General features: G+C 34.2%; 1 protein-coding gene across 2 annotated transcripts in view; it reads left to right on the top strand.

Moving 5' to 3' along the window:
- The window catches only part of LOC126778103 (ABC transporter G family member 23), a 103,240-nt gene that overhangs the window by 25,046 nt on the left and 52,648 nt on the right, over positions 1–25,546 (top strand). The window contains exon 1 of one of the 2 annotated variants that reach the window (XM_050501483.1): positions 17,401–17,676. The exons of the other annotated variant lie outside the window; for it this stretch is intronic. Within the exon in view, the coding sequence (XP_050357440.1) occupies positions 17,666–17,676 (11 nt within the window). The 5' untranslated portion in view covers positions 17,401–17,665. Of the gene's footprint in view, positions 1–17,400; positions 17,677–25,546 lie in introns of those variants that run through there. 2 annotated transcript variants of the gene reach the window in all.

Below are 25,546 nucleotides of genomic sequence, written 5' to 3'. Positions count from 1 at the left end.
TGATCGATTCATAGATGGCGTTAATAACGTTACTCAACGGAAATCGAATTAAGTTGTTGTATATCTTGTCTTATAATATTAAAGGAGCAATTCTTGTATATAAATTTATATTGTGTAGCTTAGAAATGGCTCTAACGATTTCGTCAAATTTTATTTGTACATAAGGTATTTATATAAAAATCTTTCATTTAAAACTGTAACATTTTGTTAAATATCTGAGGACACGTTTTGTTTGTAATTTTTTCTGAAGCCTAACTAAAAATTACTAAAATACATAAAATTTATACCAAGATGCAGTGTCGTTTCGGAGAAGGTTTTAGTTTAATATTTTCATATAAGTAACTGCGCTTCGCAGTTTCACTCGCTTTTAATTAAGACTATTGATGTGACAAGCGTAGGTAGATTTCATATTGCATATTTGTTTATTTATTTATTTATTTATTTCATGTCCTTCACCCAAAGGTTGTCTGGAAGAGATCGCTCTTTTAGCGATAAGACCGCCTTTTGAACAAAATAGTTTCCTTTGTGTTTGTGTTTAAAATGGTTCTGTAACTCTTTTGGTGTACAATAAAGTATATTCTATTCTATTCTATTCTATTCTATATTTGTTAAAATAAAAAAAGAATGTTGCAGAAGAACCTTTGAAATTGACGGAACAAAGAAACTCAGCGACTGTGAATTATATGCAATTAAAATTAACTGCCATTATCATCATCATCAGTCAATCATTATTCATCGCTAGACATAGGCCTCTGAAGGTGCGTCAAAGTTCCGTCTTCTGCATCCAGTCACCCAGGTTCATTCAGGTTATCGACCCATCTGGCTCCTATGCTACGTTCAAATCAAAGGAAATTCTATTCTTATATCTTCTCATCCTTACTACTATAATATTATACTTATATACGTAAGTAGCAAATAATTTACTACACAATGGAGAAAACAGTTTATTTTATAATTTTTAATGTAATGCGAAATTATTAATGTGGATCATCCACATTAATAATTTCGCCACATCCCACAAGTCTCATTTAACATAAATTATATAAATACAACGAAATTAATCATACATTTACATAATACTTACATATGTTCATGGTATAAACTAAATTACCGTTCACATTTCTTAATTTTAGAAAGTAATTAGAAAGCGGAAACAAAAAATATTACCTCATTCTGCAACAGATCGACTTACATAGATATTAGATAAACAGTATAGCTTTATATATTTGTATCCATTCGCGTAGCCAACGTTCTGATATAGGGAATTCCCTCGGAGTGGCCATAGCCGGTTTTATTTATTCACTTAGCACTCAAAAAATATAAAACTTTTTTGGTCAAATTTTGCTGTCGAAATTCTTTTATAAGATTCCAAATAAATTAATTCATTATAATTTTGAATCATATTTTGTGAGGACAGGCACTAAGTTTACTTAGGAGTGCTGTGCCCATACAGTTCCCTACCTGGCTACGCCAATATTTATAGGAAGACATTGGAAAAAGTAAAGTAACATTTAGTAATTGCCATACTGCTTACACTTATTATAGAAAAACTTTTGAAGCCTATGCCGCCACGCTGTTCCAATGCGGGTTGTCGAATACACTTGTGGCAGAATTTCATGTCTAATATATAGGTTTTCCTATAATGTTTCCCTTCACAGTTAAGAGCAACACGAATTTAAATCATAAATTAAGCACAAAAAAGCTCATAAGCTCAAACCTGAGTTTGTATACGTCATCTTCGGTTACAATTTACGTGTTTCAGCCGTTTGTATATAACTATGAAATGTTAATATACATAACCCGTGACATAACCAAATTGATTGTTAATATTTTACATAAGAGGGTGCCTATAAATGCTAATCTAACGAATAAATTGAAATAATTTTGTGAAGTTAGTTAGTAGTTGTCTGGTTGTCTATATTTTTATTGCCTCAGTCTAGTGGCTAGATCCCGACGTCTTGGGTTTAAGCTCTGGGGTGGGATGATAGAAAGATTTTGGGATTTTGTGTCGAAAAGTTTTTATTTACCTTTTTAGTTAACTAGGTCTGCTGCGGTTCCTCGCTGATTAGACAAGAGGATTTTTTTTTTTTTTATAGAATAGGTAGGCGGACGAGCATATGGGCCACCTGATGGTAAGTGGTCACCAACGCTCTTAGACATTAGCATTGTAAGAAATGTCAACCATCGCTTACATACCCAATGCGCCACCAACCTTGGGAACTAAGATTTTATGTCCCTTGTGCCTGTAATTATACTGGCTCACTCACCCTTCAAACCGGAACACAACAATACCAAGTACTGCTGTTTTGCGGTAGAATATCTGATGAGTGGGTGGTACCTACCCAGACGAGCTTGCACAAAGCTCTACCACCAGTAGCAGGATTGGTTAAAAGAGGATCTCTTATAGGATAATAGTTTCGCACACTTTTATTATCTTATATAGATAAACGATAATCGTTTCAATTAAGAAATTTACAACAACATAAATATGAATTAGTTTGTAATAATATTTTTCCCGTCTCTAGCAGGAGTATTTATGTATTTAAATATTTTACATATAATTATTTGAATAACAAATGGTAGGAAACTTGGTTATATAATAAGCCTTGGAAATTTAAAATTACTCAAGGTATTTCTCTGTTAAAATATTAAACATTTAGGTAGTTAATATTTCCTTTGGAGGTTTTCGTTACGAAATTTGAAACGAGTTAAATTATTTTTTGGTATAATATAAGGTAATAGGTAACAAATTTTATTTATGTTTCATTAATATAATGTCCACTGTTTTACAACTTTTTTAATTTATACACAAATCCATATAAAAATAGATGAAAAAATATTTAAAAGAAGCTTTTATTTAATCCGCGTACTAAAACAAGTTTAATATACAGTATGTATATAGTAATAATGTAAATATATAGTATATTTAATTTGTTTACCAGTACACTATACTTCTGGTATGCAAAATACCTTAATCGATTGTATGGAACTAGCTTAATATTCAGTTGCAATTTCAACCCACACATACTAACATAACAGGTTATTTAGAAAAAAAAACTAAAGTTTTATTTTTTATGTTTTATTTGTTTTTATTATAATATATTTTTAGATTGCAATAAATTTTAACTGTCAAATGCGCCACCTTGGCAACTAAATTATTTTCCTTGTGCTAAAAAACACACTGGTTCACTTGCCCTTCAAAAACTACATATTTACTAAGCTTTTCGGTCATAGAAGTTATGAGTACCTGCTACCTAATTATAGGCACAAGGGACATAACATCTTAGTTCTTAAGGTTGGTGGCGCATTGGTGATGTAAGCGATGGTTAACATTTCTTACAATGCCAATGTCTATGGGCGTCGGTGACCACGTACCATCATGTAGCCGATATGGTCGTCCGCCACCCTTTTGTATAAAAAAAATACCTACCCAGACGGGCTTGCACAAAGCTCGGTGGTAGAACCACCGAGTATTTTTTCTTTCTTTTCTTATTGGTATTTGTATTTTTGAATAGAATGAAAACATTATAATATTCTATCATATTATGCACTTTGATAATCCTATAAGATTTATTTAATATGATATGAAATGAAATTCATTATAAGCATTAACAAAAATACAGGTAAAAATTATAACAAAAGATGTAAATAGTTCTCACGATATTATATTATGTAATACTACGTCAGAGTTACGCCCGCGGTACATACGAGTTATGCGTCTGTTATATACAAAATTATAATTTAATATAATTTTCGACCACAGCACAACCGATTCCAGATTTTGTGACCTTCGTATATGTACGTATGATTTTCGTACTACATATAATCTCTTATAAACAGAACTCATTTCAATTGGGTATATATAGAATATGTTGATAATTTTACTTATAGCAACACTTTTCTTTTAAATTGTTTCTCTAAGGTTGCAAATAAAATAAAACCAAAGTGGTCTTAATGACTTGATTTGCAAAATCGTTGATTCATTTGTGTGACGTCAAACGATTTGCGTCAAACTGGGGTCAAAATACCGGTCCAGTCTCAAGAGAAAACGACTTATCTGCATTATTGTGAATTAATTTGGACTTAAAGAGTGGAAACATTTCATAACATATCTTTTATAAATGCGAACGCTATACTGACGATATATATTTTTTATTTTTAGCATACAGTTTTAGTTGAAGAGCGATGTAGACTACTTTGTACTCTGGAAAATGCAATGAGAAATACATGCTCCCCGGAGAAAGGCGGACCTAAAAGAACGTAAAAATAAACCGTCTTAGTTAAAAAGTCCTTGTTATTTTAATAAACAGACTTTTACAGAGGTATTCACGTTAGTGATTTTTTAAATATGTTTTTTTAAATGTCCGTTTATTGTTATAACCACGCTTAAGAAACAATTTCAACTCTCAATTTGTTCTTATTTTTTATAGTATATCTAGATAATCCGAATCTGTTAGTCTTAGTTCAATAATATAATAAATAACAAATAACTTGATTATTACACTAATGTAGCCATTTTACACCGTATAGCCAACTGGGCCCCATCTTCACAATAATGTATGTATAAATAAAACTGTATCATTTTGGTTATTAAAGTAAGACTGAGTAGGACTATACATTCTCAATCGATATTACTGGTGGTAGGGCTTTGTGCAAGCTCGTCTGGGTAGGTACCACCCACTCATCAGATATTTTACCGCAAAACAGCAATACTTGATATTGTTCTGTTCCGGTTTGAAGGGTGAGCGAGCCAGTGTAATTACAGGCACAAGGGACATAAAATCTTAGTTCCCAAGGTTGGTGGCGCATTGGCTATAAGCGATGGTTGACATTTCTTACAATGCCAATGTCTTATGGCGTTTGGTGACCACTTACCATCAGGTGGCCCATATGCTCGTCCACCTTCCTATTCTATAAAAAAAAAAGATATCAATTTAATCGTTACGACTATTATTTAAAACAAATCTCGCAATCATTCATTCAATCACTACGGTTGAACAATGTGGCTTTCTCGAGTCCCATAAGTCATAACAAGCTATTGAATTGAATTCAATACTTTGTTTAGTAACTTCAGTGATTAAATAAAATAAATAATAAGCGATATGCGTTTTTACGGAATAACTAATATTCACAAATTAAGCACATGAAAATTCAGTGGTGCTTGCCCGGGTTTGGATTGGATGCCCACGATCATCGGTTAAGATTCACGCGTTCTAACCACTGGGCCATCTCAGCTTTGAGTTTTAATTCATCTTGTGCTTAACGGTGAAGGAAAACATCGTGAAGAAACCTGCATGTGTCAAATTTCACTGAAATTCCACCACATGTATATTCCATCAACCCGCAATGGAGCAGCGTGGTGAATAAGCTCCAAACCTTCTTCTCAAAAAAAGGGGAAGGGGCCTTAGCCCAGCAGTGGCATATTCTCAGGCTGTTACTGAAGTCTCACTCAAATTATTCATTTAAAAAAAATCTAAACCTGGGTAGCATGAAGATAATTATAAATGATTTATCGTGTCTACAGATTAAAACAAATAATTGCATATTGAAAACATGTTAGTGCCAACGTTAAATGGCGTAACTAACTGAACGTGTGTTGGCAAAGTGGTGACAAATGACGGACAATCATAAATGACGGATAATCTTGACACATGCGTTGTGTGATTTTTTCATTATTCAAATAAATACTCATTATGGATTGAAGGATTAAATCATATAATATAAGTATATAAGTTTCAAATACCTCTCAGAACTTCACATTTATTTAAAATAATGATATTATTCAACCAACTGTGATCGTTATTTCATTCATAAAATCAAGTAAATTTTCGCGAGCAATTTGGAATTTAATATGCATTTTGTTTAAGTACATAAAGAGTACTTACGGGTAAATTAATCGTTTACATAAAAACATTAACTGAGCTGCACTTCCTGTTATATACATATTCAATATATTATGTACCAGCCGAGAGTTTTTCAAATTGATTGTTTTTTTAATATGCAATTCCATGAGCATGCGTGCCTTGGATTATATTTGATTTCTTAATTTGTATTAAATGTTAGATATTCGATTTTTAGTACAAAACCTTAATAACTATTATATCGGAATCATGTACGTCAACGATTTTATATATTTATGTTGGAATTAATTGACGTTTAAGGTTTCCTAATCTAATGCTATATAAAGTTATATATCCTATGTAAAAATGGATATTGATGTTTGAGATTAGTAATCTTCTATACTCTTTGGCTGTGAACCACGAAAAGTGGAAGAAATTAATAAGTATTTTTCTTGTAGCAGGTTTTTATAGTATCAACTTTGTTGTAGCTGGCCGATAAACGACGCTGCAGCACTTAATGTTCTATAAGGTTGACCCGATCTTATACCTATTGGTAAACTCACAAGTATATACACAGGTAGGCAACTGTCAGTTATTTATAGTAAGCCTATAAATTTTCTTCAATAAACTTGCTTAAACGTCCAATTTTCTTTAATTTGTGTGATATTTTCTGAGACTTGTAACATTGGTACATTATTTAACGATCGCTGGGATATTTCAATAATTTAATCCAAGATTATTGGTTAGTAGTTCAATGTGGATTAATTGGTTTGTGGTACATTAAATTTTATTATGTAATATTGAGTCCTTTTAACAGCACATTTGAATCAATAATATAAAAAAATAATCTTTATACAAAACAAGGAGTATTGTTGCGAATATTCTAGCGATAGATGTTTTTTTGTTACATCTACTTTTAAGTCAAACGATTCCATATTCATCTCGTGTTCGTAACAGGAAACATTGCGAGGAAATTTGCAACATGCAGGCTGAACGTTCTTCTTAATAGCTAAGGACACATAGGCCTTGCTGTTGAGAACTACTAATTATACACCCATATATATAAAAGGTAGGTGGACTGAACTAAACAAATGGGACACCTGTGGTCACTATTGCCCGTAGACAATGGCCCTGTATGTAATATTAACTATCCTTTACATCATTAATACGCCACCAACCTTTGGTACCAAGATCTTATGTCCTTTGCAACAACAATAAAACTTAGTATTGCTGTGTTCCGGTTTGAAGACTGTTTAAGCCAGTGTAATTAAAAGCATAAACGAAATAGCATTCTAGATCTCGGGCTTGACGATGAAAAACGTGATTTATTTTTCTGAGCAGACCAGTATCTATGAGCAAAGATTTTAACCGGATCTGGTATTCGAACACTATACCTTGGGTATTACAGTTATAATATTAGTTAGACAAATTATGACAAATCCTGTGACTAGACGTAAGATATTATAGATAGTTATAAATATTTTGTTTCGTAATTTCTTAGTGAGTCTGTGTGAGACTTTAAATAACGTGGTCGGCATAAAACTGGTTTAGCGTCCTTGCTTCGACCAGTCAACGTTTGGACTTTAACCCAAAAATACTTACCGCCTCATTATAACTGTTCGCATTCATGTGGTATATTTTTATAATTGTATTGTGTCCTGGTTAAAAATTCTAATGCATTTCCCTACTTAATTACTATTCAATCTTAAATTTGTAAAATCTATCACTTTACTATATTTTAATTTACGGAGAAACCTACTAAAAGCTATAAACGACATAAATGATAAATTATTCTGAACGGCAGTCATCTTGTAAAATCTGATGGAGACGTTTAGGCATCTTTTTTTTTTTGTATTTATGGAAAATAACTCTCAGAGATTTCAATGTAAACGGTATTTTTTGTGAATTATGGTAATGATTTGGATTTAATATTTCGTATTATATTTTCTTTTAATATTTCGTATCACTATTTAAAGAGAAATGCTATAATGAAGGTGGTAGAGCTTTGTGCAAGCCCGTCTGGGTGCCACCAATCAATTCGATATTATACCGCTAAACAGTTATACTTAGTATTGCTGTGTTCCTATTTAAAGGATGAGTGAGCCAGTATAGTTACAGACACATTTTAGTTTCCAAGGTTGGTGGCGCCTTGGCGATGTAAGGGATTAGTTAGTTAAATAAGTTAATATTTCTTAGAGTGCCAATGTCTATGGGTGGTGGTGACCACTTAACATCAGGTGTCCTATTTGTCCGTCCGCCTACATATTTTATAAAAAAATGCTGCCAACCTTCACTTCAATGTATAATACTTCAAGGTAAATCGTTGGAAAGGATCTATTTGTTCAAAACAAATATTAATAATATCATTCAATTTGTTAGTAGAACAATAAAAATACAATGTAATATTTATGGAATTAGAATAGGTATTAAATGTATTTAAACACTGTCTATTTTCAAGCTTAACTACGGATAGAGGTTGCCCGCAAATTATTCAAATAAAAATATACTCTGTGCATGACTTTTACAAGATTAAATAAAATATTAACGAAACCTTCCAATCGGAAAATAGATTTTTCCAAGAAGAACAGCTAAGAAACTACTTACTATTTCACACTAATTACATTATATTGGTGTATTTAAAAACCGTGTATTGCTGTGTTCCGGTTTGAAGACTGTGTAAGCCAGTTTAATTAAAAACATAAACGAAATAGCGTTCTTTTATTTTATTTTTTTCATTCAAAACCAACGAATATTAAGTCCACCTTTTATACCATCTATATAATATTTTGTTGAGTAATATGCCAAAATTATTAATATTTTTTCAAATTTATTATCGGCAACGGTAAAAGTATATGCAGGCTTTTATTATAGAAGCTTATAGCTTGCACAAGGAAGGGTGTAATGACTTAGCGAAGACGGCAACTTGCTCATACAAGTATTTGTCCACTTCTCATGTTCATACAATGTCTGTTTTGTTTTTATGAATATAATCTATAGTTCATTTTATTGTGGGTACACATTTTATTGCTGTAAGTAATGTACAAATAATTATACTGCGATGCTACTGTTTGTTTCTAACTGTACAGTACAGTAACAGCTTGTTGATGTTCCACTGCTGGGCTAAGGCCTCCTCTCCTTTTTTGAGGAGAAGGTTTAGAGCTTATTCCATCACGCTGCTCCTATGCGGGATGGTAGAATACACACGTGACATAATTTCAATGCAATTAGACACATGCAGGTTTCCACGATGTTTTCTTACACCGTCAAGCACGAGATGAATTATAATCACAAATTAAGCACATAAAAATTCAGTGGTTTGACCCCATAATCATCGGTTAAGATTCACGCGTTTTAACCACTAGGCCATCTCGGATTATTTTATTTCCTAACTGTGCTAAAAACATTTTCGTTTTCTTATATAGGGATACAAGGTCCGTGGTAATCCGATATTTGAAAAAACTTCGTAGTAGGGCTTTTTGCAAGCGCATCTATGTTAGTACCACCCACTCACATATTCTACCACCAAGCAGCAAGCCAGTGTGAGCTAGTGTAACTACAAACACAAGGGATCATCTTAGTTCCAAAGCAAGTTGGCGCAGGGGTAAGTGATGGTTAGTATGGTAGTTATGGTTGGCACTTAAGTACAGTTGGCCCCGGACTCTCCGATAATCAATTCGGTTTTCGGAGGGGACGATCGACGCTGGACGCATTCATGCGGGTCAAGTCTGACGCTGAACAAGCAATAGCACAGGGTGATGTCTGTTTGGCTGTGTCCTTGGACATAGCCAATGCATTCAATACTTTGCCATGGGCTGGTGTTAGAGAAGCGTTAAGGTATCACCGAGTACCTTTCTTTGACTGACTGACGCCCTTTGATTGACTCCTATCTCACAGATCGAACAGTGTCGTATAAAAGACAAGGAGGATGGAGTCGATGTAAGCTATCTTGTGGTATACCCCAGGGCTCTGTTCTTGGCCCACTTCTATGGAACCTTAGATACGATTGGGTTTTGAGAGGCGACTTGACACAAGGTGTAAACCTGGTCTGCTATGCAGACGATACCCTCGTGACAGCCCGAGGAGGCGACTTTAGAACGGCCGCTATTCTTGCTACTGCCGGAGTGTCTCAGGTGGTAGAGAGAATTCGAAATTTAGGACTAGAGGTAGCTCTCTACAAATCCAGAGCGATCTGCATCGTCCCCGACGAAAGCCCCCGCAAGGCGCTAGTATCACAGTCGGAGGAGTTGCCATCGAAGTTGGATCGACTCTTAGATATTTAGGCCTCGTTCTTGATAGTCGATGGCAATTCCTGGATCACTTCCTACAATTGTGTCCTAGACTGGTGGCCACAGCAAATGCACTTGGACGCCTGCTCCCAAACGTCGCTGGTCCAAACGATGGATGCCGTCGCCTCTATACCGCGGTGATCAAATCGATGGCACTGTACGGGGCTCCCATTTGGGTCAACGCTCTTAATAACAAGAGCAAAGCACTGATAAGGCGACCACAGCGAATCATGGCTACAAGAACCATTAGAGGATACCGAACAATATCCTTTGAGGCAGCATGCGTTCTCGCTGGTTCTCCACCTTGGGATTTGGAGGCGGAAGTTCTAGCCGAGACGTATTTCCGACGGTCTGAATGCCGTAGACGTAATGGTCTTTACAGCGCAGCAGAGGAAAAGGAATGGAGGGCCAATAAAATTTCGATACTTATTCGAAAGTGGGAAGAAAGACTGGCGGAGTCCACTGCAGGCCACGCTACAATAGAGGCGATTCGACCGGTCCTGTTCAAATAGTGTAAAAGGCAACGTTCTCCACTGACTTTCCATTTAGTGCAGATTCTCTCAGGACACGGATGTTTCGGGAGATATCTGTGGAAAATCGCTGGAAGGGAACCAACCGCAATTTGCCATGCTTGCGGAGCGCAGGAGGACACAGCGACATATACTTTACAAGTGTGCCCTGCATGGGAGGAATCGAGACGCCACTTGATTGCAGCTGTAGGAGAAGATTTGTCGCTACCAGCTGTGGTAAAGTCCATGCTAGAGAGCGAAAAGGCTTGGAAGGCGATGATAACTTTTTGCGATGGTGTCATGAAGCAAAAGGAGGCGGCGGAGAGAGAAAGGGAGAAAGATGCACTCGCAGACCCGATGCGCCGAAGGAGAACAGGGTACAGACGGCATCGCAACGCCAACTATTTACCTCCATGAAGAGAACCTCCGGGCAATGAAAAGGGGGAGTTCATTGCTTAAAGTATAGGGTTCCCCAGGTCGAGAAATATGTGAGCATAACCGGCACATCCCAACAGGGGTATTTAACATCGAAGGGTTTAAACAAAAAGAACAGCCACAGGTGGAGGCACGGAAGAATGCGCAAGCGTACCCGCAACTTCGCCAAGTGTGGATCGCTGGAACCGTGGTGGTTTTAGTCGGTAAGAGTCCGACATAACCCTCCATGTATCATCAGATATGGAGGGTATTCATGAGGATTTCCCCACGAAAAAAAAATGCCACTGTCTATGGGCGTTGATAACCACTTACTATCAGGTCGCCATATGCTCGTCCGCCTTCCTATTCCATAAAATCAAAAGTAAAAATAAAAAGTTTTCTTTCTATTTATATTAATATACTTTTACTAGCTGAAGCTTTAAATTTAATTTTAAAATCACGATTCAAAAGTGTTATAGTATGTTTCTATTTAATCTAAAATGAATAATTTGTTTGTCTTCTTCTTTTGTTCCTCATCAATATATAAATATTTTTAATATGTAACTTATGTCGACAGTACCCAACTATAATACTCTAGGTTTAGATGAAATATCTTATTAAGATAAGGTTTCCTTTGTAATAAATAATACTTTGAATTAATTGATTCCTATTACTTTATAGTTTTTATTCGGAAGTGAAAGAGATTTTCTAAAAACCTTGAATGATCTTTTAAAAATAGAACACCAAATCATAGAAATTGATGTTAATTACCCACTCGATTACTCTTAAAGATCCAAATGAAACAATTGAACACACTCAACAGATCAAAAGACGCGCCAATAATGAATTAATTACTTTACCTTTGAGTACACCAACAAAATGACGGTTTTAAATTAGCGCGCGTCTTTTCTTTTAACAGCACAGTTGTAGGAATCAAGGAATCTCCTATTTATATTATATTTAATTTGTATAATATTTAAGGTAAATTAAAATTGGCCAAATGCTAGTAACGTTTTGTTTAATCAGCGATTGTTAAACTTAAGTGAGAGGAGGGCAATGATCCCAGTGCAGTGTAACTCAATAGCATTGACCTTACCGACGATGCTGAAATTTTAACTCATGGTAAATATTATTAATTATATTAAATTTATCTTCAAGGTTTTGTTGTTTACGTTTAGAGAAATTATGTGATGGCTACGTGAGAGCAAAGATCCACCCAAACACAAATAAGCAAACCTACCGACCTTTCGCTACTTTTAGTACTGAAAGTCGTATTTAGCAGTTACGTACTTTATATATTATATATAAGCGTAATAAATGATCATTTTTTATGTTTTATTAGTATAATATTTATATTATTTCTCATATGTCCGTATAATTTTACATTTAAATTATTGAGTTAAAAATAAAAATAAACACAGCTATATACGACCTTTTGTTTATAATATTTTTATAAGTTTTAAAATTGGAATGTAGTTTTTACATACGACCTTTTTATATTAATCGTAGCGATTTGCTTAAATCTTGATAATATGTAATTTATTGGCTAATTATAATCTCACTCATACTATTAAAATAAATTTAAATAAATGTTGGTGTGGTTGGTAAATACTTGCCTTTCGCGCTTAGGTCTTGAGTTCGATTCCCACCCAAATTTGTGTGTATAAACATGTCTGTTTGTCCTGAGTCTGGGTGTAATTATCTATATAAGTATGTATTTACAAAAGAAAAGTAGTAAATGTAGTATATCAGTTGTCTGGTTTCCATGTTACGAGCTCTGCTTAGTTTGGGATCAGATGGCCTTATGTGAATAATGTCCCAGGATATATTTTTATTATTTAAATGATTGTATGGTTAATACAAAAAAATACGACACGATAGTGATCTGTGTCTGGTGAAGATACATGAGGATATTTGTAGAAAATCGTAAACTTCAGATAGGATAAGCGTCATTTAGGGCTGATTATAAAATCATTGAAGTATATTTAGTGACAAATTAAGACAAACATATAGCAAAACATCACCAGTAAACATAAATATTTCAACAGAAATTGAAATTGAATTGAATCCTTCTGAAATGCTAAAAAATCTTCGATGTTGACGACCTATAATTTAGCTTTAGTTTTTTATTCTTTAATAATATTAACATCGTTTGTGATCTGTAAATAAATATTTACAAAATATACATTGAATTTAAATATAAAACTAGCATCGTAATAAAATGTACTCAACTGAGTATCTACACGTTTATACGGATTATATTATCATTATTTATTTATAACAAAAATTGTATTATCTCTCCAAAAATAATTAAAAAGCCCATATATTTTTATTACATACATGTATTGTGTATATTATATGAATAATGCATCTACTGACGGCTTGTTATATTAATTTCCTGTACACAACCAATCCTGTCGTGTTATGCGTAGAATTGTCGAGATACAAAAGTGTTATAGTTTTGATGTTGTCACTCGACCTCCTTTATTATAAGTCATTATATGCCGCGTCATTCGATTGCACATCAAATTATACACATCACCTTGCATTTTCCTTCCTTTTACAGAATGTTTTGCGGATAGAGTTATAGGTAGATCTGTACTTAATTTAAATGTGTATATTTTAATATATAACACGATTAATAAAAACTCTATGTGAAATATATTTATAGACAGCTTATTTATTGCGAAATATTATGGATTATAAAATACTCACGCACGCAAAGACCTAGCGATAACGGTAAACCCGCGTTAAGCCGCGCGGTCTAGTCTATTTATTTATAAAAAAATAAAAAAACACACTGGCTAATGCATCATTATTTGATTTTATTCAATGTATAGACACACCGTTTCTACTGCTTTATTATATGTAAATAATAAGCATTGATATTTAACTTTCATTCAAAACAAAATCTGTCAAAACGACAGTGGAATCGCAGGGCACTACCTTTTCTCAAAGCGATTCGTCGAATTTTTGTACCCTTACAGATTCGGTCTGGACAGTGCTAGAAAGTCCAAATTGAATCTACTTATTAAACATGCCAAGTTTTAAATGTGTAGCTTATAAATTATTAATGTCTAAAATACGCAGATTTCGTCACTCACTGACTGATGACTTTCGTAAGGGCGACGTAGACATTCTATAGGTCCTATGAACAGAAAGTAGTTCACTAACTAGGCGTTAATTTTGTGTCACATTTTGATTAAGGTGTTTTGGTGAGTTTGTAAAGAACTTAAGACTATGATTCACGCAGATTGCTCTAAGCTATGATGAGAGTTAGAGAGTTTTAGATTAACGTGAGTAGAGTCTAGTACCTTGGCTCTCCATAAGATCTGATAATATTTTTTACAGTGCAAGCAATGTACTCGTCTTGGCTACATTTTACATGAAAATGTTTTTGGTGGGATACTTTATTTATTCATATTTCATACACATTATAGCCGAGATGGCCCAGTGGTAAGAACGCGTGAATCTTAACCGATGATCGTAGATTCAAACCCTTTTTTTTTTTTTTTTCCTCGCTGGAAAAACACATTTATGTGTTTCCCCCACATGAGGTGGGGGGGTATGTGGGACTCGCCGGCGCTGAAGGCGCCGGAATACCCACTAAAAAACCAGCGGTACCCACTCCATCTTGTCGGGGGACGTCACGTGATCGCTTGCGCATACTACCGTGCCGTCCCGACGGTTGGCCCGCTTCTGCGGGCCTCCAAATCCTAGGGGGTACTCGGGGTACAGAGACCCCCTGGCCCCGGCGACACTCACGGCGGGAGGAGAAGATGCGCATAGCGCCGGCGTCTTCTCCCCGGTCTTCTTCGGCGAAGCGGGTCAGCGGAGGCACTCTCCTCGCGCTCCCGCTCCGCGGCCTCCTTCTGCGACATGACATTTTCGCAGAAGGAGACCATCTCCATCCAGCACCGCTACCAAGCATGGCATTTATCACGCTCGGCAGCGAAAGGTCTCCGCCGATTAAAGTCGCCAGGGAAAGGCGCTAAGGCCCCCAAGCGGCACACTCCATCAGAGTGTGGCATGCCGTGTCCGTAGGCGCACCACACTCGTGGCAGGAGGGCGTTACCTCCCGCCTGACTATTCCGTGCAGGTACTTACCTAAGCACCCATGTCCAGTAAGCACCTGAGTCAGTCTGAAGGTCAGTGTGCCGCCTTTTCTCGTTACCCAGCGACTCAAGTGGGGACGGATCGCCTCCACTGTCGCCAGGCCTGCTGATGGGGACCTCAGATCCTCTTCCCACCTGCAAATCAGGGCTTGCTGGGCGAGAGTCCTGATTCGCAGCACCTCCTCCAACCCTGGACGGTCGCCACGCGACCTCACTTCCGCCCGGAACCGGTACACTTCCGCGAGCACCTCCGCCTGGAGCTCCCAAGGCGGATCGCCCGCGAGAAGTGTTGCCGCCGTCCACGACACCGTACGATATTCGCGTATCACCCTCACCGCTATGATTCTCTGCGGCCTTCGCAAGAGAACCTTGTTCCGAGCGGTGAGAGCGTCCACCCAGATGGGAGCACCTTACAGAGCCATGGACCGCACAACACCGGCGTATAATCGCCGGCATGGCGTTTCCGGCCCTCCTACATTTGGTAGGAGCCGGCTTAAGGCAGCAGCAGCGTTGATGAGCTTCGGGCCAAGTTGGACAAAATGCTGCCCGAAGCTCCATCTTCCGTCCAGGGTCAGGCCCAGATACTTCATGTGGGCCTGGTAGATTCAAACCCGGGCAAGCACCACTGAATTTTCATGTGCTTAATTAGTGTTTATGATAATTCATCTCGTGCTTGACGGTGAAGGAAAACATCGTGAGGAAACCTGCATGTGTTTAATTTCACTGAAATTCTGCCACATGTGTATTCCACCAACTCACATTGGAGCAGCGTGATGGAATAAGTTTCAAACCTATACCTACAATACACATTATAAAAGTCAGTAATGGATGTTGAATGTTTCTAGTTTAAATGCGTTATATAATTTGAATGACATTTTTACATTGCAAATACAGTTTTAAAATTTTCATACAGACCGAGTCACTGGCGGTAGATAAATATGTGTATAGTTCAAACTTGTAATGTGTTCCGGTTTGAAAAACGTGTGAGCCAGTATAACTACAGGTATAAGGGACACGACAGTTTAGTTCCTAAAGTTAGTGGCGTATTGACGATGCAAGGAATGGTTAATATTTCTTACAACGTATGTGTACCAATGTATATACATTGGTACACATACATGTTGCACATATATTCAGTGGTGTTCATTTTATATCAGGTAGCCCTTTTCCCTTCTCGCCTTCTGTTTTATAAAAAAATGTTATGTTTACCTCATATTAAAAATAATTACAATTTTTTTTATTGGAAATTCCATTAAATATACGGGTATGATTAATCAACAATCTTTTTCCATGACCTTAGAAAAATGTATCTTATAGAAATGCCATCCAACATATTTGACAGTAATGATAAAAAAAATATGGAGTTGCCTGTAAGTTCATTGGTCTCTTTTCACTTGTACCTATTTTAAAGCCTCGATGTACTGATGACTTAAAGAAGTTATGTGGAAGGCGAAGTACCGGGTGATTTAGTACTTCTAAAGAAATTCGTATTTCTAGCAAATTACAAATTGTTCATGATGATGATGATAAAATTCTTTCTACCAGATATTTTATTCGCAACTTCATAAACATACACTTTTCTCTCGAGATGACAGGCTTCTGATACAATATGACGAATAGACTAACGACATAAGTTCACATTGGCAATTGTGATTGTAATTTATCTCATAGTTTCTAAGCGACGCGTGCCTCTTGGTATATTATTAGGTCCGCCATATATAATATTTTTCTGTAGTTTTTATTAGCACTTTATATAAGATCCACGATGGCTTAGTGGTCCAGATACGTGAATCTTAACAAATGATTGCTGATTCAAATCCAGGTAAGCACCACTAATAAATTTTTGTTTTGTAATTCATGTCGTGCTTAATGGTTAACGAAGATATCATGACGATAGCTGCCCTGCATGTGTCAGATGAAAATCTGCACTACAAGAGTATCCATCAACCCGCATTAGAGTAAGCACCAAACCATCTCCTCGAAAGATGAGGAGGCTGTTACATATACATAAAGCATGCTCATGAAATATTTTGTATTCGTGTCACACGTGCAACCTTCGTGCTACTTACTGTTCTATGCTATCACGATTCCTTGTAAGACTTCTTTACACTTACAATTAGAATGGAAGAGTGTACCGAGCGTCTGTAGCAATAAAAAAAACCCCAACGAGTTCGAGTTTTGAGTTGCCGAAACAACTTGCGTCATTACATTACGAGCCGCCCAAGACTGTCGCTGCCTGAACGCGCTGACCAGCAAAAAAAAAACAAGACAGCGAAAACGGAACGCAGCCAGTACGAAGTCGACCGCGCACCGATCTACACGCCGAGTGGTCGCGGCTGCTGTCAAAAAATATAAATACGCGCCAACGATTAGAAAGTTACAAAAAAAAAAATAAAACAAATTATATTACTTGCAGTGCGCGCGTGTGTTCGAAAAAATATTCGAAACGAGTGATTTTGTGAGTGTTTAAGTGAGTGTATGACACGGGGAAGGCCGCTGAGATGCTTATAACGTAAGTTGATTAATCCGTGATTAGAATTGTAATTAAAAAGGTACAGACTCTGACTTTGAGTTCGCTTAAGAGTTGCATAATGACGTTGGCCGACCGAGAGGCGCTGAGATCTCGAAGAAATCACTGGAACTTAATACCTCGTCGCGTCGTCTCGTTATAATACGTTTATTGATACCTATATAAACTTGGGAGCAATTATCTTCATTTTATATTATTATATATATTTTGTATGTATATTAATAATTAGAATTTTTTAATATATTGAGGTCTTAAATATATATAAATAAAAATTTAAAATAGCTACTGTACAAATCGTGACCGCGTGGAATGGTAGCAAGAATGCTAGCAGTATTTCCTCTTTGAATCGCAACTCTTGTACTCTAGGCGAAAAACGACCCAGCTCTCCCGTATAGGCAATAAGGCGAGGTGTTATATTATCCTCTAAATTAAATATTATTTTCACGTCTTACTAGTTCTTACATTGTCAAAGGTTTGAAAAAGCTATCACAAATATGAATTTATACTTAAAACCACGTTTCAAAAATTGTCTCATCAATATCATATATTCTGTACCTTTTTCTTTGTGTTTTAGCTTGTAATAAGCTATTTATTATAAGCTTTATTATTTCAATAATGATTGTGGTGGTATCGACCACTGGGACACTAATTATACATAAATACAATAAAAGTGTCAAAATACAGGCATTTAAATATTGTATGTACATCTTACGGAAATATATTCATTATAATGAAACTCGTTACTATAAATCGTTTACGTATCCCCATGAATTAGAATTAGCTTAGTAATAAAATCTACCTCAATATCAAAGCTCAACACCACGATGACGAGCGTAACTCATTGAAAATTATTCTAATTTGTGTTATTAATTTGACATTACATTAATGATAAAACAATTATATCATAATAACGTATATTTTATTTAGCCTAAATCGTTTATGAATGTAACGGTAAATTCTGGCAAGACTATTATTTATGTTCTTTTATATATTGCTAATGTAAATCTGTAGAGTTATTATGAAATTTTATATATTAAAAATAGACGTAATAAACATTATTATATTTCAAATTCACGATAAAAAAACCAGTCGAGAAACATGTTTCGATTTTGTTTTCTTGTATCTGTCATTATAAATGTATTAATATAAATAAGCAAAGTGTAGGTAATTTCTATTAATATCTTATATACAATCATTCCACTGGGTCACTTACATAGGTATGTTAATAAAACACAATTAAAACTATTATTTATTATATAAAGCAGTGGGAATTTACCAGGCTGTTACTGTAACTATACGCTTTTTTATCATCTATATATTTTTTTTATTGAGTAATATACCTCATTTATTATTGTTAAAAGTTCTCGATATTATGATCAAAGATCTTGATTTGGATATCTTGTTTTCGATTTACATAATATTTGCTTATTTCTGCCATATTGGCAAAATATGGCAGAAAATAATAAATATATAAAAAAGATTTATGACGTCATAAATCTTTTTAAATTGATTTGTAAAAAATTATCAAACTCAATCCGCGCTTATTATATCCATTTCAGAGAGGCATAGGTTTTTTTTTAATGCGTAGAATAAGAACGCTTATTGGAGAAATATATAAAGCCGAATCGAGTGTTATTAATTATGCCTACTTTAAAACGTGTGCGTATGACGAGTGGTAACTCGCCCAAAAATATTGACAATGTAAGGAATATTTTCAACGCTTACTTCAACGGACAGCCAACCGGTACTCTATATACGAAATATTAATCGTATTTTTGAAATGGGAATATACGAACCATGAAGCTTAACATAGCGTTGTGAAAGAAATAGGTTCAATCCCCTTGGCCTATTGCCCTCTAATAAACCTTCTGCTTAATTGGAGGAAATAATTAGAATATAAGTAATTCTTTGAAAACATAGATATCTAGTATTCTTTTAAAATAATATATAATCCATACCTTAATTATACGTAAATTGCTATAACTATAACCAATTAAATTGTTTCCTAGTCTAAGTTCACAAATTATTTTCCTCAAGTGTGTACTGCTAAGCAAATTGTTTTTAATTATTGTGTGCTACCAACCTGCGTCGCTCGGTGACAGTTAAACTTACGACGACTTATAAATGTCGATTAGCGGTTGTTTAGTTAAACACTTATTTCTCTCTTTCTGTCATTATTAATTCACATTCAATAAACTAATCACCCGCTAAACAACGTTCCCAAATAAGGCCGTTATGTGTCAGGTTGTGAAGGAAAATATCGCGAGGAAATGAATGTATCGGATGAAACTCTGCACTTAGTACACCAATCCGTACTAAATAAATGTCTCGAACTTAAATCGTATACACTGAGACTCAATTTTTACAGAGCAAGCTCACCTTACACTCGAAGGAAAATAAACGATTAATCTTTCCATACAAGTTAATTCATGGGTTTATTGACTCGTCCGATATCCTGCAATGCATACAATTTTCTATTCCTCGTCCAAATAGTCGCATGCGATATTGTATGACCTTTTGTCTTCCTACCTTTAGAACAAATGTACTTAGCCCCCCCCCCCCTTATACCGCATGTGTTTCTCTTATAGTAGAATTCGTGTTAATTATAATATTTTTACCGACAGTTCTATAGCCTCATTGATAAAAAGTTTAAAGAAACTGTTTCGATAGTTTAACTTGCTTAACTTAAAAAAAACTTATAAGTTTAGGTCTTTGTTCCTGCCATAGACTAGACGCTTATTTATACTTAATCAAAAGCGCATGTCGTGTCTAGATTAAGAGAAATGTATACATTTGAATTTTTCGATTGTCATTTAGTTTTGTAGACAAAAGAAAAATACAAAAAAAAGTTCCAAGCCATTTCCTTAAGAGAAAAGCACGTTGTCCAACAGTGAGACAAATATATATACTTGTTTTAAATTATATTTATTCCTATTTCACAATATAATCAACTTCCAAGCCCAATATAATATGATAATAATGCATCCAGTCCTTAGTGTGATATAGTAACATAACAACTAACGCAAATCTTGATAAGATTGTCACACCATCGTATTTTATATTTCAACGAATATATATTTAAATAATATTTCAAGTAAAACTTGCCTCCTGTGATATTTTTCTTGATAAGCAACATATAATCTTATAAATCCCCAAAGTTTAATTGATTTTGTGCATTATGAGGTATGAATTAAGGTTTAAATTCAAATCTATATAGTAGTAATTTTTAATAAGCGTTTATGTAAATAAGGTGGAAATCAAAAGTTAACGACATTGATCGTAACTGGTTTTTTACTCAAAGCTCACATCTATTCCGATTTGCCTTTTTTCTTTTTATTTGAATTATATTATTAATCTATAATATGACAACAGTAGGATACAGCGTCCTCTGGTATTTTACATTACAACTTAACAATAACTAATTGAAAAATAGATAGATACTTTTTATTGTACTCGTAAACTGTATATATGTAAAAGAAATACAAAAGTACTCATCGTAAAAAAAACAAGTATGTATGTAAGATGGCCTAATCGTTTAGTAGCGATTTTTTTTTAATTTACATGTTATTTTAAACAATAATTTAATACTAGCATAGCATCACTTGTTATATGGTACTAGAAACCATCGTTTAAGTAAAGATTTTAAAGCATCGATTCGGTCAAATGATTAGTGTGTAAATTAATTATATATATTTTTATACATAAAAGATATCGATAAAAAAATGACAGACCTTTTTGTAACGAGATAAAAAAATATAGAGCTCTTTTATGAAGGAATTGACATCCTACAGTACTAAATTACTTGCTATCCTTCTTAGCGCCATAATTAAAAAAAGAGTTAGCAATGTCTGCTTATGCCAAGTTAGTAGCTGTTTATACACTAATAATAATAATGTCCTCTAAACCGATTTCGGCCATGGCGGCCAATCTCAAGAGAGATTAGCCAACTGCGCAGGAGCTATTATAGTGCACAAGTGTGTGCGCATACACAAGTGCACTCTCTATTCCCTAACTCCCATAATCCGACGGGTCGGCAATCCGACACGACTCGAAAGAGTTCAGGCACATACACCATATATTATACACTACAATGGCACCAAAGCCTTCAAATAGATTTATGACACATCCAACTTATCCCAACGTTTGTTCCAAACAAACGACGCCATAACAACAATAATAATTTTGAAATAAATTAATAACAATAAAATAGAATACCGGTACATAAATAATATGTACCGGTATATATACATAAATAATATATACCGTCTGGGTAGGTACCACCCACTCATCAGATATTCTACCGCAAAACAGCAATACTTGATATTGTTGTGTTCCGGTTTGAAGGGTGAGTGAGCCAGTGTAATTACAGGCACAAGGGACATAAAATCTTAGTTCCCAAGGTTGGTGGCGCATTGGCTATAAGCGATCGTTGACATTTCTTACAATGCCAATGTCTAAGGGCGTTTGTCGACCACTTACCATCAGGTGGCCCATATGCTCGTCCACCTTCCTATTCTATAAAAAAAAAAAATATTTAAATAATTCGCACAGATAGAAAAAAATAAACAGAAATTTATTTACAATTTCATTATTATGCTAAAAATATTTGTAGAATTCAATTAGCTAATCAGTATAACGCAATAACTTACGTTAAAAGGTGACGCTGTATAGTGTCATTCCTTTATCCGTGATGTGTCTGCCGCGTAGACGATTACAACGAAATGACAAGAAGTTATATTTGCTCATATTAAAATTGTATCCAATTAAAAATTCGATATTAGAACGTAATAATTTATTACTTATTTGTATTTGTATAAGGAACCACCGCAAAAGATACACTCTGAACGTGTATAGAATAATCGTATATATAAAATGTACCTTCAAATAAATAAACGACACGCGTAATGAAGCTTAGACTAAGTAAAATATTATTTATTTATTTTGTTAATAATATTAAATAAAGTATTAATAATATTTATATGTATTATTAATATTTCTTATATTAATAAAACTTATCCAACAATAGTTTCCATTATTAAATTAAAACATAGCACATTAAAATATTAAAAGAAAGAAGACGAAAAACAAAAGTGAAATAATAAAAAAATCTTTGAGAAGAAAATAATTGTATCTAAAGATTGTATGTAAATGTACTATTTAAACCATGTACTAAAATGAATAAAACTTAGAAGTAGTTTGTATTGTCAGCACACTAGCTCGTGTTAAAAGCGAGACCACTTTGTTGGAACTAATTTGTAGTTCAGCTGCAAGATTGACCCGCCAACAATGATAGGTAAAATTAAATGAATGACATTAAATATTGCATCACAGATAAAATACATAACGAAGCTTAATGTTCTTAATAATTGCGACCGCGTAAAAAACTTTTTTAAACATAATGTCATATAATGTCTTGTCGTTTATGTTAAAACCTGAATTACAAGCCAAGAAAGCCAAGGTGACATATGTATATGTCACCTTGGCTTTACTCAAAACGTAGGTTCAAGGATTAAACACTTTTGTTAATTAAATGCAAAAATAGTACTGGGCGGTATCTATTTATATAGGAATATTTTAATGGTCCATGTTTGTATACATTTTATTTTAAATATATTTATAAGGGATGAAAAAAATTAAAAAATGGTAGTAATCGAATCATGCGGACACAATTACATGATTTTTTACATGATAAAAAAAGTCATTCCGTCTTTTCTTATCGTCATTTCTTACAAATGTGTTAATTGTCAGAGTAAATATGTAACCTTATTCAAGTAGAACAAACTCGGAAGAAAACACATCAAGGTTTCGTTTAAATTAATATAAATAATGTTTTCCGATTTTATAAATAATATATAAGAAGAAATGATTGAGACGCATAAGTTCAGTCGTGAAATTATTTTAAAGTTTCTAGTAAATACAGTATCATAATTTTCTACATAATATTTAAACCAAATTGAACTGTAAAACTTATATTATTTACTAGTGTTTAAATTATTAAAAGTTGCAATCAGCGATATCCAAAAATCACATAACTCAAACAGAGATCTCAATAAAACCTTATCAATACATGAAGGCTTGTAATGTGTCTGTTTATGTATAAAGCTTGCGGCACAAACAGCAACACGAAATAACCGTTGTTCTATGAAAGTTGTAACATTTATATCGTGACGTAGGCTTTGATTTTGACAAGACCTCTAATTACGAATCGCGTGATAAATGATTCTGCAGATTTTCATTAAGCTCTATCAAGTTAACCGCTTATTCAATGCGTGTTAAACAGACGGTCAGATAAACAATATCTGTAATTGATTTTTCTAGTTTGTGTTACTCAAAAGATCAAACTATTAGTTTTTGCTAGACAATCAACTTATTCATAATCATATACTGACTATTTTTATTTTTCTTGAGTATAATTTATCTTAACTTTAAGTATAATTATTATCTTAACTTTAAGTATAATTAGTGCAATTAAATTACAATTCGTTAAAATAATAACATTTGAACAACTCGCTATGGCAATTTTATTATTTTACTTGTGGTAGCCTTGTGTAAGCTCGTCTGGGTAGGTACCACCCACTCATCAGATATTCTACCGCAAAACAGCAGTACTTGGTATTGTTGTGTTCCAGTTTGAAGGCTGAGTGAGCCAGTGTAATTACAGGCACAAGGGACATAGTATCTTAGTTTCCAAGGTTGGTGGTGCGTTTGGTGATATAAGCGATGGTTAACATTTCTTACAATGCTAATATCTATGGGCGTTGGTGACCATTAACCATCAGGTGACCCATATGCTCGTCCGCCTTCCTAATCTATAAAAAAAAAACAATATTATTAAATCTATGCAGCGAAACGATATAAAATGTATTTTATATTTTCACATTTTTTAATCAAAATTTAACTATTTTTATGTACCTTTAAAAGTTTCCTTCGAGTGATACAAGTTTGATAGCTCTCTTTTTCTTACAACTTCAATGAATTTTTTGATATTAATCTTTTAATTTATGAATATTTTACAATTAGTTGAGCTTTAATTAAGATATTTGTTAAACAACATATTTATTCAGAACAAACATAAACCTCAAATCTCGCGCACTAATGCAGCCGCATTATATAAGAGTGAATGCGCTCTCGCAACGAAACCTCCGCGCTCTGATTAGTAAATCTTTCGCTGATAAAATGGAAATTTAAACGTATATAGCTTTAACATTATTCCTTATTAACGTCTTGGTATTCTTGAAATATTTGATTGAAATGCCAAATGTTGGTATTTTTAAAATACATTATGTACATACATTAACGATTTATGTGACGTTATAAATTACCGTTGCAGACGTGACCTTATATGGATATGAAATTTAATTTCCAACATAAAAAAGTATTATATATAGACTTTCGACGTTTTACAGTCGAAACACCAGATGCACGTCATATTATATTTTAGATAAAATTGTGAAGCAATTTCAATTAGAATGATTACGTATTACTACTCTTAGGTTATAATCGTGTTACAAACCCAAACAAACATTTCTCATGTTAAATTTGAATTTGGAACTAAATACAGAAATAACAAATCTAAAAACGAATTATGTAATTACTAAATACATTAGACGTAAAATTATAACTGTGCTAGTTGATGACGTAATTAAAACCTCAAGTAATAATGGTTTGACAGAAATTATTAACAATTATAGATTAATTGAGAACGATTTATTCTTTTTGTTAGATTATTGTCACTCATATGATTTTTTCATATTAAAGACATCAACGCGTCAGCTTTGTCTTACATAATTTGTTTTTACGATAAGCAGTTTATTTTTTACAAGAAAAAACCGTGGAAATCAAATTTATCGCT

The sequence above is a fragment of the Nymphalis io genome, chromosome 25 (assembly GCF_905147045.1).
Source record: "Nymphalis io chromosome 25, ilAglIoxx1.1, whole genome shotgun sequence".
Classification (NCBI taxonomy): domain Eukaryota; kingdom Metazoa; phylum Arthropoda; class Insecta; order Lepidoptera; family Nymphalidae; genus Nymphalis; species Nymphalis io.
This window is presented reverse-complemented; position numbering and strand designations above follow the sequence as displayed.